The following is a 20,517-nucleotide window of genomic DNA, read 5'->3' on the forward strand; positions in this document are numbered from 1 at the left end:
AACCAGGCCAGATTCAGAGTGAATGGACCAGGAGAACACAGGGCCCACGACGAAGGGAGGACCATGGCAGTAAAGGACCTGGAGGTCGAGGTAAAGCCTGGCCAGCCTCTCCCTCTCCTCACTCTTCAAACGCTGCTCTCAGGCTTGTGCTCGCCATGCTCTTTGCTCTCTCCACACCTTTTCCGGAGTGCTGGTGCCCACTCTGATACCCAGTGGCTACTGGACATCCCACTGGCATGGTACCAGTACCCCGACCCCAGCATAGCCAAGACTCAGCCCCACCCCAAAACCAGGCTCAGGGGACTGGATCTCCTCTGCCCAGTCATCCAAGTCAGAAACCGTACCCTTGCCCTCCACCCCAATATCCAATCAGTTCCCAGCTCTTCCCTGAATGCCCACACCCACCCCTCCTGACCATCCCCCTGCTGCTGCCCTTCTCTTTCTCACTAGAGCTCTTGCAGTTGTTTCCTAACTGGTCTCCTAGCCTTTGGCCTTATCATTTCTAATCCATCAGCTGTCAGAGAAATTTATCAATATTTCAGATGCAAATATGACCAAGACGCTCCCCTGATTACTATTCTTGCAATGGCTGCAGACAGGCCTTCCTTCACTGTCTTGACTCTCTCTCCCCAGCCCCATCTTGCTAAGCCCTGGCACCCTGTGCTTCAAGCGGGTTGGGCCACTTGCAGACCCTGTGACTCTGCAGAGGCTATTTGCTGCCTCTGTGCACTTGTTCACACTGCTCCCTCTGCCTGGAATGCCCCTCCCCACGGCCTTGCAGGTCAGCGCACACACGTCTCCCGGACTCTGCTCGAGGACAGCTTTCCTACGAAGCCTTTCCTCAGTCACCTCCACCATACTCTGCAGAGTTCACAGACCTCTAGCCTCATACGTAACCTGCTCTGTTACACTTATTTGCTTACACGTCTACTTCCCTCCACTTGACCGTAAGGCAAATGAAGATAGGGACCATGTCTACTAAGCCAAAGCACTTAACTCTGCCTCTGGAACACAGCAGGTGCTCAACTGACTGCACGTTGAATAAATAATAAATAATAATGGTAACAGCTAACACTTTTTAAATGTCAGCATGGTACCAGCACTTTACCAGGACGTTTTTAAGACTTCTGATTTTATCCCTCCAACCACTAGTAAGAGATCTATCATCTCCATGACTGAATGGAGGAGAATCAGCTGAGTGGATGAGGGAAGTCACTTATGGTTCAAACAGTAGTTTCAATCAGCGGGGTGATCCTGATGTTTAAACAGCAGAGACTGTGGTTGCTTCAGAGACCCAGTGGAGGCAAAAGGAAACATCTAAGGCTTTGCATTAGTGAGATGAGAAGGGAAGTTAAAAGGAAAGAAATGTCAGCCCCAGATATCAGATCTACGGGAATGCCTGCCGATTGATCAGGAGGGAGTGAGAACAAGGGCCTCTGTGGAAGGGATCCTTCAGGCTCTAAACCAGAGCCAAGTAGTGTGAGACTGCATTACGACTAATGGCAATGACATACACAGTTTATAACCTATATTACTTCACACTAGAGTAGGCTTCGATCGTGCCCTTGAACTGGCTCTGTGTGCTAGACTATAGGGGGTGGGGTGGGGAAAATATAGGGACCAGGGACATGTCTTTGTGGGAAGAGTTCCAGCAATGTGATGGGTAACTGCCAGAGGCTCCTCCAGGCCGTCGCAGGGGTGGCAGTTACTGCTCTTGGCTGGAGAAGGGTTTTCTCACAGCCCCCCATCTGAGGGTTCTGGTCTTCAGCTGGGATTTTATAATGATGAGAGGGTACCGTGGATTAAATGAGAAAACCACTTTCTAGATCACAGGTTAAACTTTTCCAGATGTGAGAGGTGGGCATCCTCTTCCCAGCTCACCCAATATGGGCTTAGTAATGAAAGCAAAGGGCTCTGAGAGAATGTGAGGCGGATGCCGGGACCAGGTAAGTAAGTGGACCCCTGACTCACTTTAACTTTAGCGCCATCAGACCCCTGTGCATCGCACTGGAGATTCTTGGCCACGGTCAATTTTTATAGAGACGCTGTTTCTACCCGGGGTTACGGGGAGTGTCACAGTGTGATTTATCAGCAATGCTTTTAACACGCGCTAAGGAGCGCCCAGAGAGTGGAGGGAATGTCAGCTCCTGGTCCACCTGCCGCCCCGCACATGTTAATGCCTCCTGCGAGAGTCCACTCGAGCCTTTCCTGACAAACTGGGAACTGAAGCTTACGCCACAAGCCACTCCGTAACTGTTGCTCCTTAGGGATTCGTTTGTGAGGGAAAGCCTTAATTGAATACAAATTGGGAGAGATCTGGGGAAGACAGAAACTTGGAGCCCTCAATCACCCTTTGGGACTTGGACGAGAACAACCTAAATTCAGTAGCTGGGACTGGGCCGATCTTCCTGAGGCCCTTGCCTGTGAAGTCTGCCAAAATGCTTGTCTGATACTTGGTCAGAGGAGGCACTGACCCTCCGCGGTGTTCGGTCTCCAGAGAAACAGTGCTATAGCCAGATGCTGACTGGCAAGGGACCAAACCATTTCCCCTCTTTAAAACAAGCCAGAAATGGCCACACAGGAGGACGTGGCAGGAAGACACGCAGCGCAGTGTTCACTCCACCTACTTGGCAATGGACTGGCTCCCTGACTTGCTCTTCCCGATTTCTAGTACCTTCCCTGGGCTCATGCATGTCCACAAGCGGATATATTCCAGCAGCCACAGTAACAAGTGCTACGAGGAAGGAGGAAGACAAGGCTCAAAAGAAACAACTCATGGTTCCTACCCTTAGAAAGCTTATCATCTAGTTGGAGAGACAAAATACATACATGAAATGTTGAAAAATAATTTTAATTATCCAAACCTGGGGGGAGGCAGGGGTGCCATTATGTCCACATAATTCAAATAACAGGAGGTCCCCACCCACTTCTGTCTGTCTTGAGGGGCTGGATGACCGTATGCCTGCTACTGCTATTTATGACTTTAAGCAGCAAATTTAGTTTGATTATTATGCTTCTCTGGGGTACAAAAAAATTAGTTGGACGGCGGGGACACCTGGGTTGGGCGCATGCTGGCGGTCGGCATGGCACTCAGAACAACCCCGTGATGAGGACGTGCCGGGACTTACTTTGCAAATTTAATGCAGAACTGCGTGAAGTATTTCCGCGTGGAAGCCAGGTTGTCACGGATGATGGGGACGTTCTGTTTAATGTGAAGAATGACAGAGGTGACGTAGGGGCTCTGGTCACCAACATGCTCCACATTCTGCCACTGCATCTGAAAATGGAGACAGGGCAGGACAAGCCTTTAGATCCTGTGCTGGAGAGCAGCCTTACCTGTTAGTAAGGAAGGGGCAGGGGTGGTGGAAATGAGCCCGTGACTTGCTGTCACAGAGGCCGATTTGTCTTGGGGGGTTTGTCTCTCCCTGTCTATAGGAGCTAATCATGAATAGAAACAAGTAAGTCCACCTTTCCCCTGACAGTGAAGTGTGCATCAGGTACCTTTTCCTACCCTGTCCCTCTCAGGCTTGAAGCAGGCTTCCCTCCTCATCTAAGTACCATCTTCTTTCTAAAGGAACCCTCACCAGGCAGAGGAACTGGATCGTATTCTTCTACGAGCTCCTCCACCTGAAAGGGGCTGTGGGTGGACAGGGGAGAGACGTCTACTTCTGACCAGGCTGGCAGCTTGGGAAACCCGAGAGTTGGCTGGGCCACACGAAAGGAAACCTGGAGTGCCCTTCTCTCAGGTACATGGGGAGGAGCTGGGGATTTTTTTTTTTTTTTTTTTTTTTGCCATACCCTGCAGCATGTGGGACCTTAGTTCCTCGACCAGGGATTGAACCCGCACCCCCTGCATTGGAAGGCTGAGTCTTAACCACTGGACCACCGGGGAAGTCCCGAATTCGAGATTTTTAAAAAAGGAAACTAGAAACGATATGACGTGTGAGACTTGCTTCAAAATAATCTAGCGCTGGGAGGAGCAGATGAAACAAGATTAGTGAAGCTGGGTGGTGGGTACATGAGGTTCATTATACTGTTTCCTCTATGTTTTTTGAAGTGTAGTTGCTGTACAATATTATGTAAGTTACAGGTGTACAATATAGCAATTCACAACTTCTAAAAGTTGACGTGTAGTTGATTTACAATGTTGTGTTGGTTTCTGAGTGATTCACAGTTCTGAAAGGTGATGCTCCATTTATAGTTATTATAAAATATTGGCTATATCCCCTGTGCTGCACATTATATCCTCGTAGCTTATTTTCTCTGCTTTTTGGTGGCTTATTTCTTCTACTTTTCTGTTTTCTCTACTTTTGTATATAATTGAAAATTTCCATAATCAAACATTAGACTCTTACTCCTAGAACCTTTGGGGGTATGTGGGATTTCACTCAAGGGGAAGGAAAGAGGATCTCTGGCAAACACGAGGGGCAGGTCAGAGGTTAAGACAGTGCCATGGGGAACGGGGCAGGGACTGTGTGGATGGCAGGTGCGGGGGAGATGGGCATCACTGAGAAGCCCTGTGTGGCCCCTGACCAGGCCATGAACAAAAACGAGAGACCTGCTGGGCTTAAGTTCTCACAACCCGAGGAGAACTAGGGAAAATGCCCTGAAAACATGTACAGTAAAATGGAGAAAGAAGCAGTGGTGTGATACTGCTTCCGCCTCGGATACACACGGGAGAAGGGAGGTCTTACCGGCTCCCAGCCTGCCCCGCGCTGGGGCTCTGCTGAGTCAGCCTCTCAGAACGGAGCCGGGCTGTCTGGTAAAAAGACCCTAAGCCGGACACAAACCATGCAACACGTACATAGAACGAGGGCAGTAGTTCTGAGGCCTCGGTGTCTCTGGCAAGAAAATACTATTTTTACAGAGCTCTTGGGGAAAGGAAAAATTCAATCCTGAGAGAACTTGTTTAAAAGAATCATATTGTACATGGATGATCCCCCAGCTCCTGGGAAGCTCAAATGACTCTGTGTTTTACCCTAATGCTTCTTCAAGTCAGCAGATATTTATATCCTGAAAGCTTTCAGTCTGTGCAAGCACAGAACCATGGCAAAGCAGGAAGGCACCTCCGTCTTCATTTTACAGATAAGAAAACCAAGGCCCAGGCACATGAAGTCTTACGCAAGCTTTCATAGTGAGGCTCCAGAAGGAAAAGGGTATCTAATTCTCTTACTGGGAAAAAAATAAAAATGAAGAATGGAGGGATGGTAGGAAAGTCTAATATGAACTGACTTTATATTCTAATTCTTTGGCTATGTGTAATGTTTTCCTCTTTTTCTTCTGTTTTATTCAAGAGGCTTCTTTTCCCATCTGATTTTAGAGATGTGAGCCATCCAAACAAGGAATATCCTAGGGGGTTTTAAATGAGCGCACAGGGTTGAGGCCAGAATTGGCAGGTGCTGTTGGCACCTACGCTTCATCTTCTGCTCCCAGCTCGGCAGCGGCTCCGGAGCAGCAGGCCCCGGGACGGCACAGTCAACTGGGTCGAGAACGGGACGCACCACCCCTCCACCCGACGCAAAGCTCGTCCATAGTAATGACCACTGTTTTCCAAGTCGGCAGCGGTTTATGTTTCAACAGCTCAAAAAGTTCGTAAACAGTTATCTACGCACGACGGTTCTCCATGGACATAAGACGACCACAGAGGGAGGTGGTGGCATGTCCTGTCATCGGTTACAAAGCAGCTCCGAGGCAAGACGGAGTGTGCGGCGCGAGAGTTCAAGTTCCCGCTGGAGAGCTATCTCCTCTTGATCACCACTGGCCACGTCAATACGTGCCCACGTTGGGAATCGGTGTGAAAAGATTGGATTTGCCTTAATACTTAAGCCAGTTAAGACTCCACCGGTCAAGTTAAAGGAAGTATTGGCAAAAGTCAAGTAGATTTGCAGGTTTAAATTTAAGTCAGCTTTATGAAGTAAGAAAAGAATTTAAAGTACTGGAAAACAATGAAAGTTGACATTGCTTGGACTATTTTCTAAAAAATGAACAAAATACAGTCAGTGGTGATTCTGTCCAGCCACTGCCTAGGATGGATGCTTTGCCGTCGCCCATCCCAGTGACTTCGGGTTTGGGTTGTAACTTGAGTGACCCAATATACCTACATCAGGGCCTACCGTGTGCAGGTCGCTTGGCCTGGCACTTTGCGTACATCATCTCATGACTATTCAGACATGATCTTACTCACAGCGGTCTTATTGACGAGGAGACTCAAAAAGCTCAAAGAGGAGAGGTCACCTGCCCAAAGTCACGCAGCTAGTCAACAGCAGAGTGGAGGCAGCCCAGGCCCATCTAAAGCCCAAGCACTATACGAGGCCACTTCCTAGACACTTGTTAAAAAATGATTTAAAACAAAGAAAACAAAGAAAAAGGAAAAAGCACTCAACTGGCCCTAGTTCAAGGGGAGCCTGGTTTCTCAGGGAGCAGCTAATGAAATACACAGTGATCAAGTAAAGTTCTCTTTCAAAAAGGGACACAAACAGTAGCTTGCACTGGAAGAACAAACATCCTGAAAAGCCATCAGTCGAAATAAGACTCCAACTTTTTCAGATGAACTTTGCATCTGACCTTTAAAATTTACCCCTCCATACTTCAACTTTTTCCTTCTGCACTTTTTGTTTAGAAGGTGGGGTGGGGTTGAATACCACTGGTGCTATGTAAACAAGAAAAACAGTTTGCAAAAGAAGTGGTAACTAAGATGTAGGGGTGACAGAAACAGCAAGCAAGGAAAGGATCAAGATGACAATGCCAGAGCCTGTGGGACCCCGCACTTGGCCTCAGGGAGAGGTTGTGAGGCCTGGGGCGTCGCCAGCGCCCGTGGTTTCTGCCACCTGGGGAGGAGTGTGTGGCCGCACCTCACAGGGAGGGTCGGGCAGATGCTCACGCTTCCTGGCGAGAACCCACAGGAGCGGAGAATTCCGACCGTCCACTGATCAGAGGACAGGGCTCCACACTATGGAACTCACTTACTATGGAACTTGTGTTTCTGCATGGCTATGTAAAACTTACAAAGGGGTCTCCTAAGAAACTGATTTTCCTTAAGTGAGAATTCAAATTCCCAAGTACTCCTCTTGACCACGGGACTAGAGCTGTACAGAGCACGGACTCAGACATGTGGCGTCTGGGAACGCTGCAGGTCATCAGAGTCTTGTGCTACAGTTTAGGCTACTGGGCCACTGGCCCCAGGCATGCACACATGCACACGCACACACTCTCATGTCTATTGGGGCTACTTGTACTCGTAGGACAAGCGTGTGCTATGTTTCTAGGCACCTTCCCCATGTGCAGCACTGAACCAAGTACTGTGGGCGGAATAAAAAAGAGGAGGGAACATCTATCGAGCACCTACTGTGCACCAAGCACCATGACTGGCATTTTCCTGTGAACCTACTGCTTATGATTATGCAGCGAAGAAGGTATTCTTACTCCTGCTTTACAGATGATAAGACAGGCTTGGGGACAATAAGGGACTGGTCTAATGAAGCATAACTGGTAAGTCCAAATGGTTGAGATCGAGATATTGGTCTGACTCACTCCAAAGTCCATGTTCTTTCCACTTTACCATGTTGCTTTCCAAAAGAAGTGTTACCACCTGAAAGGAACTTGAAATTTGCTGAGGGATCTGGGGGGCAAGCAAAATCTATGTACAGAATGAGCTCGTCCGCAGTAGATGACGTAGTGGTGGTGACGGTGGTGCAGAGGGCGAGGAAAGGATGACTCTCCTCACCTCTTTGCTCAGGGATACGCATCCCTTAACTCCAGGAGGAAAACCGAGAAGATCCAGGATGGAAAGTGGAGCACAAAAGGCTCTGAGAAGATATATAGATATAGGGACTTCCCTGGTGGTCCAGTGGGTAACACTGCACGCTCCCAATGCAGGGGGCCCGGGTTTGATCCCTGATAGGGGAACTAGACCCCGCATGCATGCCTCAACTGAGAGTTCGCATGCCGCAACAAAGATCCCACGTGCCACAACTAAGACCCGGAGCAGCCAAAATAACAAAATAAATAAATATTAAAAGAAGATAATATAGGTGTAGATTTTTTTTCCCATTCACTGCTGGGCCAATGGGAAGGTGAATTTGTATAACCTTTCTTTTTTTTAAAAAATAAATTTATTTATTTTTATTATTTTATTTTTGGCTGCATTAGGTCTTCCTTGCTGCATGCGGGCTTTCTCTGGTTGCAGCAAGGGGGGGCGCTACTCTTCGTCGCGGTGCAGGGGCTTCTCATTGCGGTGGCTTCTCTTTGTTTCGGAGCACGGGCTGTAGGCACACAGGCTTCAGTAGCTGTGGCACGCAGGCTCAGTAGTTGTGGCTCACGGGCTCTAAAGCGCAGGCACAGTAGTTGCGGTGCACGGGCTTAGTTGCTCCACGGCAGGGGGGATCTTCCCAGACCAGGGCTCGAACCCGTGTCCCCTGCATTGGCAGACGGATTCTTAACCGCTGCGCCACCAGGGAAGTCCCTGTATAACCTTTCTTAAAGGCAATTTAAAAATATCTATCAAAAAATCTTAGCATTTTACATAGCTTTAGATCTCTGCAATTTCCTTTACGGCAGTTAATCTGAAGTTAATAATTACGAAGGCTCAGAAAACATACACACACACGAACTTTTCCACTGTCATACTGTTTATAAATGTGAAAAACTGGAAATAGCCTAAAAATCCATCAAAAGTGAAATGATCACATATATTTCAAGGGCAACAGATGATAGTACTTAGGATGAAGGAATCTGGAGTCATCAGTCATGAGTTCTAATACTGTCTGTGCAACTTGCTAAGTGAGTGACTTGGGCAAGTGACCAAACTCTCTGAGCCTCAGTTTTCTGAGCCATAAAATTGGGATGATGATAATGTGTATAATCTATACAGTTATTGAAAGACAGCACAGCGAATGCTCGTAACATAGTACCTGGCATGTATTAATTCCATGGTAAATGCTAACTACTGTTACGATTTTAACAGTAAATACTCTGTACTATGCAATACTATGCAATCACTAAAAATATTATAGCTCTAGATCAAATGACACAGAAAACTATTAAAACCTGCTAAATGAGAAAAACAGGTTACATAGTAACTGAAGTATAAACTTATTTCATTTAAAAATATATGCATAAAAAGAAAGACTGAAATATGTCTATTAATCAGAATTATGGCTGATTTAAATTTTCTTCCTTTTAAAAATCTGTAATTTTCTGTAATGAAGGTAATTTGTTTTGGTCATAATGAAAAAAAAAATCTCTTTTACGAAGAAAGAAAGATGTGCTTTGATTATAGGTGGTATATGAAATTGAGGATTTCTTAACCATGGAGCTCTGTGAGCCTCCTGAAACAGATCTACATTTTAATGACAGAGGGAAATGAGAACATATTTGAGGACTGACTGTTCTACCTATTTTGAAATGTCTTTGGGGGATAGTAAGGCGGCCTCCTAAATTAGTACCTGTTCATGATCTTGAAACCTAATAGAAATTACATGCCAGACTGTAAGGAAATTTAATTTGTTCAGTTTCTTCTTTCTGGTTTTTTTTTTTTTTTCTTAAAACTACCATTAATGGGCAACAAGCTAAGTTTGTTTGATTTTGGACAGACTTAGATTCTTTAAATCTAGTGATGTGAGTAGCCCTAGGAAAAAGGACAGAGTGAGGAGAGGACCACAGGACCTTTTAAGGAAGCCGCAGTTTTTTTTTTAAATCCTACTTGTTAAAAAAAAAAATCCTACATAAGGCCATAAGCAGACATACTAATTCCTAAGAATTCACAGAATTTACATTTAAAAGACAGAACTCTTCACATTTCCACCAAAGCACTCCAAACAACTTCCTTTTCAAGAATCAGGAGACTTGGATTTATTTTTGGCTTCACTGTTATAAAGCTATATGGCTTTTTTTATGAAAAAGAAAACCAAGCAACACACACCCCAGAATGACAATTCATTAGTTTTAGGGAGAAACGTGCAGAGCAGACTGCACTACTTGGGTTGGCTGCTCCACCCGACTTCTCCCCTGTAGGAAAGTCATAGTGTCAGACTGAGAAATGCTGAAGGCCAGTATCTAACAGGACGCTTGTAAATGCTTGAAGAGCTCAAGGTCAAAGTAAGCATGAATGCACACTCACACTCGTGTGAACCCAGCAGTACCGGGCACACACTGTCATCATTTCCCCACTTTTAGGCAAGTTACTTAAGCTCATTTTTGCCTCAGTTTCCACGTGTGCCAAAAACACTAACTCTTCCTCTGTAAGTGCGGTGTGGTACAATCCTGCACAAAGGGGAGACCTGAGCCCTGGCTCTGCCACATGTTATCTAAGAGATCTGACAAGCGACCTAACTTCTCTGAGTTTCGGTTCCCTTATCTGTGAAAGAGGGAAGGAACTAACACAGGAACCTTACATATTTGTCAGAATTAAACGAGATACTGCCTTTGGGTGCTGATTCCTGGTAAGCGCTCTGTAGATAACAACTTACTATCATCTCACAGAGCTCATCTAAGAGAATAATGCAATATGGGAGGGGAAAGTGGTCTGAAAGGTAATTTTGACATAACTCATCATCAACACTACTGTAATCTCTAGGTTACAGTTTCAGAGAAACCACTAAACTCTCCTCATATTTCACTTCCTCCATGTGGGCCTGGCCTGTTTAAAGACATTCCTGTGGATTTTCTACCAAACTTTGCCCCTCTGTGTTCTCCTCTCCTTTTCCAGCAGCAGGGCTCTTGCCCACAGCTGGGAAGCTAATAGCTAGATGTGGGCATTTCCTATTTCTGACTTTTCTTCAATCAGCTCCAGGATGCTACTTGTTGAAGAAAGAAGCCCTGCTATTAAGTACCATCCAGGAGCATCACATCATCCTCAACAGCACTTGGATGTGCCTGGAGGCTTCCGGGAGTCTACAATCCTGCCGTTTCCAATAAAGATGCCCACGTTTCCTAACCTATGTCTACCAGCTCTACCCAGCTAAATCTGTTCAGGAGAGTTACTACCTATGTCTCACTTTGTCACCATTCTTTGGTCAAATGGGTGTCTACAAACTTTTGTTCTTCCTGCCTTTTTTACTTTCAAAGTCATTCACGGAGTACTACATACAGTTAAACAAGAACTGTGCTGTGCTGTGGAAGTCAAAAAATGAGTAAGACACAGCCCGTGAGTTGTTCAAAGCTTAACAGGGGTGGGACACAGATATAAAAATAATTGTACAACAAAGTAGAGAGTTAGTATAGGTGCCGTGGTGTCTTGAGGGAGAAAAACACTCTGGATGAGACAAAAAATGGTGACATTGCAAAAGACTCAAAATAGCCAAAACAATCTTGAAAAAGAACAAAATTGGAAGACTCATACTTTCTGATTTTAAAGCTTACTACAAATCTATAATAATCAGAACAGTGTGGTACTGGCATGAGGAAAGACATACAGATCAATGGAATAGAATTGAGGGTCCAGAAGTAAACCCATGTACTTACGGTCAACTGATTTTTGACAAGAGTCTCAAGACCACCCAATGGGTAAAGAATAAATAGTCTTTTCAACAAATGGTACCGGGACAGTTGGACATCTACATGCAAAGGAATGAAACTGAATCCTTACTTCACACCATATACAAAAATTAACTCAAAATGGATTAAAGGCCTAAATGTAAGAGCTAAAACTATAAAATACTTAGAAGAAAATATAGGTGTAAATCTTCATAATTTTGGATTAGGTAATGGTATCATAGGTGTAACACCAAAAGCACAAGCACCAAAAGAAAAAATACAAAAATTGAACTTCACCAAAATTTAAAACTTTAGTGCTTCAATGCACATGATCAAGAAAGTAAAAAGACAACACATGGAAAAGGAGAAAATATCTGCAATTCATGTATCTGACAAGGAGTCTAGTATCCAGACTATAAAAAGAACTTTCACAACTCAACAACAGAAAGACAATCCAATTTTAAAATGGGCAAAGGAGTTGAACTGACATTTTTTCAAAGAAGATATACAGCTGCCCAATAAGCACATGAGGAGCTGCTCTACGTGTCAGTCATCAGGGAAATGCAAATACAAGTTGAAACTGCAATGAGATACCACTTCACACCCACTAGAATGGCTATAATTTTTTTTTTTAAGTGTTGATGAGTGTTGATATAGAAAAATGAGAACCTTCACTCATTGCTGGTAGGAATGTAAAATGGTGCAGCTGCTGTGGAAAACAGTTTGGCAGTTCCTCAAACGTTACACGTAGAGCTACCAGATGACCCAGCAGTTCTACTCCTAGGTATGTATACAAGAGAATTGAAAACATATTCACACAGAAACATGTACGTGAATATTCATAGCATCATTCATAACAGTTAAAAAGTGGACTCAATCCAAATGTCCATTGACTGATCAGTGAATAAACCAAATGTGGTTTAACCATATACAAGGGAGTATTATTCAGCCATAGAAAGGAGTGAAGTACTGATACATGCTACCCCATAGATGAACATTGAAAACATTAGGCTAAGTGAAGAAATCCAGTCACAAAAGGCCACATACTGTTTGATTCTATTTATGTGAAATGTCCATGATAGGCAAATCCCTAGAGACAGAAAGTAGATTAGTGACTGTCAGGGAAATGGGGAGTGACTGCTAGTGAGTATGGGGTTTCTTTTTCGTGTGATGAAGATGTCCTGGAATTAGATAGTAGTAGTGGTTCCACTGAATTATACATTTTAAAAGGATGAATTTTGTGGTATGTGAATTATACCTCAATTTTCTAAAAGGAGGCAGACATTTGAACTGGATTTTAAAGTGTGAGATAATTGGGCAGACAAGGGTGGAAAGAGAATTCTAGGCAGAAAGAACAGAATGAGAAAAGGTGTGGAAGCCACAAAAAAAGTAATGCATTCAGAGAAAGAAAAGTGGCTCGGAGGCTGGAGTATAGTTATACACACAGGAGTGGCAGAACCAACAAGGTAGTGAAGGGACAAATCATGAAAGCCCAGTATGCTAACCAAGGAGATCATGGGGTGCCTTCAATGAGAATGAGGTCTCCTCGCAGGAGGATGACGTAACTCAGTTGCTTGGCTCAATCCATCTTGCCAAAGAAGCCTCCTTCCCTCAACTCACAATCATCTAAAGACACCACTCCACTTTGGCGAGCCCAATGCTCATTTTCTCACTGTTTATAAAATACATTTATTTACAGCATCAGTTATTCTAAGTTTTTGCCCCACCAGAATATAAACTCCTTAAGGGCAGCCCTGTTTCCAGTCTTGACTATGCAGGTGCAAGCACATACAGAGTTCTCTGTGGAATTCCAAAGATGTGTAAGGAGATTGGCAGTTCTGACAAAGTTCTGAGCTTTCCTAACTTTATAAACCTTTGTTCATATTGTCACTCAGTTCAGAATGCCCTCCTAATCACAAATTTGTTCAAAACTTTGCCATCCTTGGTGGTCTATTTCAAATGCTACTTCCTTAAAAGAAGGCTTTCTTTGCTTCCCCATCTGGATGCGAACTCTCCTCCTTTTTTTTTTTTTTTTGTTTGTTTTGTTTTGTTTTGGCCACGCTGCACGTGCGTGCGGGCACAACATGTGGGGTCTTAGTTCCCCAACCAGGGATCGAACCCCGCAGTGGAAGCTCGGAGTCCTAACCACCGGACCGCCAGGGAAGTCCTGAACTCTCCTCCTTTGAGAAGGGTGTATTTTGTACTTCTGGTACTGATTTCCTCATACCTTAACCCCCCCTCATCTCACACATCTCTTACCCCACACTTTCTGGAATCTAAGCACCTTGGAATAAGGTCCACGTCTTTCCCAGCCTTGGGACTCCCAGCACCGTGCTGGGTAGAGTCTGAAATGAACTGTTCAACTAGCAGCAAAAATGATGGAATCACAGACAGGAATAAGCATTATCACAAAACAAAAGTTTTTAAAAATCCTAGAAGAAACTACACAGAACAGAAGGCAGGCATAAATAACAGAGGGTATTTGTTGAATCGGTTTGTGACCACTTGGCTTGTTTATATCTGGTCATTTTCATCACATGGATTTCATTTTGCTAGAACTCCAGAAGACTCAGACAAAGAGTAACGGCCTCCCAGCTGCTGCCTTCCCACGTCTGTGGTTTTCCTATGATGTAAACAAAAGATTCTGGAGGTATGGTCTCTGTTAGTGTTTGCTGGTGGGTCTGGTGGAGAGATGGGTGGTGGGGGCAGTTTGAGGGAAATCCACCTAATGAACTGACAGTTCATACAAGCAACACCTGGAGTGTTAAACCCCCTACAACTGTTATTTTACTGAAAAAAAAAACCACTCTTCCTTTGGTAAATGTAAAAATTCTTTCGCCAGCTGCATTCCAATCTAAAGTGTGTGGCAGTGCAGGAGAGATGGCAGCTGGAACAGATCATGTTCAGGATGTAGGGAGCGTTCCCCAGCAGCAAGGGGATAATCAGAGCCCAGAAAACGAATCTTCAGAGTCACGTTCCTTTCAGAAAATGAGTGAGCCTCCGTTTGCCTGCTTGGAGTGTTCTGCTTGTAAACACTCGGATGCTGGAAATACACATCCATATCTGACTGGTGAAGGGAAGGGCCTTTTGAATGGAAACTCTGTGACATCAGCTACTCAGGACTCCCCACTGAGAGTCATAAAACTCCGAAGCTTAAGTTTTGATCTTAGTCCTATTTTTGTTAAATATTTACAATCTACTACAAAACCAAATTCACAGCAAATGTCTGTTTACACAACCTTGTGGACACGGCCACTCCTCCTGACAAGAGGGTAAGAGGACTAACGTTTATTGGCACCAGGCCAGTCACTCTCCTCCTGCTCCGTCCTCACAATGCTCTGGAAGGCAGATCCCGGCATTTCACATACCAATGGGGTAACTTGGGCCCAGAGAGGTTGTTACTTGCTTAACACGCCCAAAGGAAAAATGAGAAGAGTTAAGTCTGTCTGATTCCGACGCGAGTGTTCTTTCCACCGTACTCTGCTACTGGTCAGTATGCCCCAGAGAAGTTCTTCCTCTAGAATTTGTAAGAATGCTCCAAGAGTCTACAATTCTAGAATAGGCATTGGCAAACTTTTTCTGTAAAGGGCCAGACTGTTTATATCTTAGGCTTTGCAAGTCATCTAGTCTCAGTTGCAATTACTTAACTCTGCCGTTGTAGCACAAAAGCAGCCATAGATAATATATAAATGAATGAGCGTGGCTGTGTTCCAATAAAACTTTATCTGGCAGCGGACCAGATTTGGCTCACTGGCTGTAGTCTGCCGACCCCTGCTCTAGAAGGTTCAAAGAGTGGGCAACTTCGTGTTATTTGGCTTAGAAATCAATGAAGAATTGCCTATCTCCAACTTAATTAATCAACAAGTATGAGTCTTCTCTATTCTACATGGTCCATGAACTTAAGGAATTGATATTCTTTTAGGAAGAAAAGACACAGGCACGTAAAAGCCAAAGAGCAACATGAAGCTCCACGTGGTAAGCGCCAAAGGAGGGGCCTGGGGACTGAGGGCTGACTGACGGGCCACCACAATATTAGAAAACCAGGGTCCGCAACCTGATCAAATGATCCTGCACCGGCATGAGAGCGCAGAAAGAGTCGGAAAAACTTCTCAGTGGGCAGGAATGAAAATGAGTCCGAAGTGACTGCCGTAAGCACAACAACAGTTATTCTGGTGAGGCCACACGAAGGGTTTTTGGCACGTGTCAGATGCTGATCAAAGGCGACCTCACGGACTTCCCTGGTGGAGCAGTGGTTAAGAATCTGCCTGCCAATGCAGGGGACACGGGTTCGAGCCCTGGTCCGGGAAGATCCCACATGCTGCGGAGCAACTAAGCCTGTGCGCTACAACTACTGAGCCTGTGCTCTAGAGCCTGTGAGCCACAACTACTGAGCCCCAGAGCCACAACTACTGAGCCCTCGTGCCACAACTACTGAAGCCCGCGCACCTACAGCCCGTGCTCCGCGACAAGAGAAGCCACTGCAATGAGAAGCCCGCGCACCACAACGAAGAGTAGCCCCCACTCGCCGCAACTAGAGAAAGCCCGCACGCAGCAACAAAGACCCAACGCAGCCAAAAATAAATAAATAAATAAATAAAAACGATTAAAAAAAAAAAGTAACCTCTCCTTCAGACTTAGGAAACACACCTGCTCCCCGTCTCATTCTCAAAGGACAGGCAATTGACTTCAGGTGCAAGATCAATTGAGTGCTTTAGGAAACTCCTGGAGGGCTCCGTTCTCCTCCCAACTGGTGCTTTAAGCACTGAAGAGCCTGCAGGAGCTACAGGCAGGGCAGGGAGAAACCACCTGGGGTCACTCTTGGACGTTCAGGAAGAAGCACTTCCTAAAAGCTTACCTTGCTCATGGCTGTCAGGGCGGGGTCACAGGCAGCATCGAGATCCTGAACCAACAGCTGAATGCTGCTGGAGATGACACTGCAAATCAAACACACCACTGTGGGCACAGCTTACAAAAGTGACCTGTGAACGAACGACGGACCGACACAGCCCCTTCCAAATGTTTTAGGCACCTGTGTAAAACTTAGATTCACCATTTCCTCAGAAAAACTTGAGTTTCATTTCAAAAAGGAATGAATGACAAGGAGGAGCGTTTTGGCTCCGCCCTCCTTCTTGCTGTGTGTCCTGGTCTCACTCGGATGTGTTCCTACTCAGTCAGGACACCAGATTCCACGGCTCGTCTCCCCAGTTGCTACACCCAGAATTCCTCTTTGCTACCTCCTCCAAAAGGACCCGTTTGCCCAAAATGTTTAAATCAGATCTTGGGGGGAGGGGGGGAAGTTGAGAGAAAATGACCTAAGAAGAGAATTTGGACTTTTCCTCAGTAAGTGGCTGATGTGAAAGCAGAAGCTTGGCTTTCCCAAATCTCATTTAACCACCAGGACAAAATCCTGCCAGGTAGCACCAAGGCAGTAACTGTTTCAAGAAGGCTTTACAGGCTGAACTCCTTGGACAGACACTCTTCCACCCCAAATACACTTGCCCTCCCCCGCCCCCCAGTGGCTAAAATCAGGCTGCTCACCCTTTATACCCTTGAAACACTGGAGGTGGGGCTGGCCCTCTGTAGATTTAGCGGGGCAGATAGGAGGCCCTGGACCTGACCTTCCTGCAGGGATGGCCAAGGGGGGATTTCTTCTCTCTTGTTATTCTAGATAGTGCAACAATAAAGCCCCCATAAGCTAAAAATGATTGTATCTGAGGAGCCAGGATGGGGGGCAGCTGCACCAACTTCTAAGGCTCCTTGGTGGCTGGTGGAGAAAATAATCCTGATCCAACAGAAGGCTCTGGAAACTTCTCAGGTTCTGCAGTAACCTACGCTGACGGCCTGAGACACGCTGCTCCGTGCAGGGGGGGAAAGGCGGGGCTCAAGCAGGCGCGCGAGTACGTACGTGCTGAATGTGTCCATTTCTCCAGTCAGATTGATTCGTTCAGTCAGACTTACGTCGACCTTCTCCTTGAGTTTCTCTTCCAGCTGTTAGAGAGTAACAGAGAGAACAACATGCTTAATGATTATCGGAAGGAGCAACGTAACAATAACACTTAACATTTACTGAGTGTGAGCATTCCGGTATAATTCCAGGCACTTTTCGTGTATGGGCTCATTTAATTCTCACTGCCCTGTAAGGAAGATTCTATCATGATCCTCCTTTGATATATGAGAAGATAGAGGCATGCCCTATGCAGGACAGTGAGTGGCAGGGCCGGGAATCAAACTTCCTCCAGAGCCTGTGCCCTCTGGCCCTGCGCTGTACTTGGTTCTCATGACACACTGACAATTTAAACAGATCCCCATTTTTAGGATACTCCCTGCCTCGTGAACTGCCGGCTCACCCACCAACACTGGAAGCCTCCAGTGGTGGGTGGCAATAAAATCAGGTGAAGTATTCCCTGAGCGCTGGGCTGGGCCACCCACCGCGTTAAGGTGTTGAGGGATACCAAAGTAAACAAAGGAAACACAGTCTCTGCTTGCATCGTCCTACAGCCAAAGGGGGAGAAACGATGGCCACGCTCCCAGAAGCCCCGAAGAAAAATACAACTGACCGGGAATTGTAAATGTCTCAAAACATCCCAGGAATTGCTTCACCCAGCATCCACAAACCTATTTATTACAGGAACTCTAAGAGTAATGAATGTTCTGTCTTAGATTTAAAAGTGCCTCTTAGGAATGGGTAAATTAATGTAACCTTTTGGGAAGGCAATTTATTTAAAAGGCAAACATTTAAATACACACTCTTTCAGCCGGCGATTTCACGTCTAGAAAGATATTTCAATGAGTAATGAGAACAAGGTACGGAGATGCACACGTGTTCTTTGCAGCATTCATGAATTCAACCAGTATTTACTGAAAGTCTATTCTGCGCCAGGCTCTGTCATAGCATAAGGGAGTTAGCTGGTGAACAAAAACAGATAAGATCCTCTTCTCATAAAGCTCACATTCTGGTGTCATTTATATTAGTGAAAAACTGGAAACAATCTACACGTTTATAAGGGATTGAGGAGAAAAATTACGGCGCAGGCTCTCAAGGCTTCAACTCTCTAGTGGCCTTTCCCTGTTAACACTGAAAATAAAATCCAAACTTCTAACTATGATTTGGGTCCCTTTAGGGCCCGCATCTTGCCTTCCCCCTTGTCTGCTTGGCTTCAGTTATACCGACCTCTTAAGGTTCTGGAAGACACCGGGTCTTTTCCCCATTAGGGCCTTCACACGTCCTACTTACTCTCTCCGAAGCACTCTCTGCTCCCCTGTCCTAGCCAGCTCCCTTGCTTTGCCATCCCCCCACCCCACCACTCATCCCTTCCAAGCTCCTCACCTGGCAGTCTCCTTCCTACCCCTCAGGTCTCTGCTTCAATATCACCTCCTCCGGGAGGCCCTCCTTGACTACCTTACCTCAGTAGGCAACTCCCTATCTAGCACTGCAACATCTGTTTCCTTCCTAGCATTTACCACAAAATTGAGGCTACATCTTGCCTTACTTATTTATTATCTGGCTCCTTTATTAGTTCTAAGTTCCATGACAGTAAGAAATTTGTCTACTCTGTTCACCTCTGTGAATTAATACCAAATACAGTGCCTGGTACATAATCAGTGCTTCATAACGATCTCTTGAGGGAGGGAATGGCACACCCCATGCAGGTGTTAAGCGTAAAAGTGTTACAATTAATGAACCGATATTGACACATTATTGGCATTGTTTTTTAAGTATTATTTTTCAATTCTTCATTGCTTGGATTCTCAAGGCTCTTTGGTTTCTGCCTCCATTTCCTTTTGCAACCCCCCGCCCAACCCCCTGTGCTTTTTTCTTAAGGAAACTGGGTTGTTTGCCCCGTAGATTTTCTCATAGTTTGATCTCACTGATTGTATCCACAAGGTACTAATTAGCATGTTCCTCTATCCCTTGTATTTCCTGTAAATTGTAGCTTGATGTAAAAGCTTGATCAGATTCAGATTTTTTTTTTTTTTTAAAGAAAACTCCTTCATGGGAATTCCCTGGCAGTCCAGTGGTTAGGAATCGGTGCTTTCACTGCCGTGGCCAGGGTTCAATCCATGGTCAGGGAATGAAGATCCCACAAGTCACACGGCACCGACAAAAAAAAAAAAAAGAGGGGCTTCCCTTGCGGCGCAGTGGTTGAGAATCTGCCTGCCAATGCAGGGGACGCGGGTTCGGGCCCTGGTCTGGGAGGATCCCACATGCTGCGGAGCGACTGGGCCCGTGAGCCACAACTACTGAGCCTGCGCGTCTGGAGCCTGTGCTCCGCAGCGGGAGAGGCCGCGATGGTGAGAGGCCCGCGCACTGCGATGAAGAGTGGCCCCCGCTCGCCGCAATTGGAGAAAGCCCTCGCACAGAAACGAAGACCCAACACAGCCAAAAATAAAAATAATAAATAAATAATAAATAAAAAATTTAAAAAAAAAAAGAAAAAGAAAAAGAGAGTAAAAAAAAAAAGAAAACTCCTTCATGATGGTGCTGTGTACTTCCATCATATAACATAATGTTTGGTTGTCTCTCTTTTTGTAATGTCAGCAGCCATTGATGGTCAATGCCCAGATCCATTATTCCATTAAGAGGTATAAAAGAATGATATTTGTATTCAATATCTTTTCTTCTTCATTTATGAACTGAAAATCTGTTATAAAGATATACTTTCCATTGTCAGTGATTTGGTTATCCTGAGGTACAAGTCAGACAGGAAAGGCAGGATAAGAACTTTTCCTTTATTTACCAGTATTCAATTCATACCAGTGGTTTCTTAGTATCTTCCAAGGTGATACATGAATTTTAAAAATCATTATAACCAAATGGATTTAAACATATTTGATGTTTTCAATCGACTGTAGCTAATATTCTCACTGATTCTTGTATGTCTCATCTTTGACCAGTAGAGTTCATTCAGGCTGACTCCCATAATTAGTTTCCTAAGACTGCCGTAGCAAATTACTACAAACTTGGTGGCTTAAAATGGAAATGTATTCTCTCACAGAAGTCCAAAGGGAAGGGTTGGCAGGGTTGGTTCCCTCTGGGGGCGCTGA

General features: G+C 45.2%; 1 protein-coding gene across 1 annotated transcript in view; it reads right to left on the bottom strand.

The window, feature by feature from the left end:
* The window catches only part of VPS53 (VPS53 subunit of GARP complex), a 126,638-nt gene that overhangs the window by 19,112 nt on the left and 87,009 nt on the right, over positions 1 to 20,517 (bottom strand). The window contains exons 16-18 of the mRNA XM_057536008.1: positions 17,378 to 17,460; positions 16,328 to 16,406; positions 3,129 to 3,277 (exon numbers count right to left, since the gene is read on the bottom strand). Of these exons, the coding sequence (XP_057391991.1) occupies positions 3,129 to 3,277; positions 16,328 to 16,406; positions 17,378 to 17,460 (311 nt within the window). The remainder of the gene's footprint in view (positions 1 to 3,128; positions 3,278 to 16,327; positions 16,407 to 17,377; positions 17,461 to 20,517) is intronic.

The sequence above is a fragment of the Balaenoptera acutorostrata genome, chromosome 20 (assembly GCF_949987535.1).
Source record: "Balaenoptera acutorostrata chromosome 20, mBalAcu1.1, whole genome shotgun sequence".
Taxonomy (NCBI): Eukaryota; Metazoa; Chordata; class Mammalia; order Artiodactyla; family Balaenopteridae; genus Balaenoptera; species Balaenoptera acutorostrata.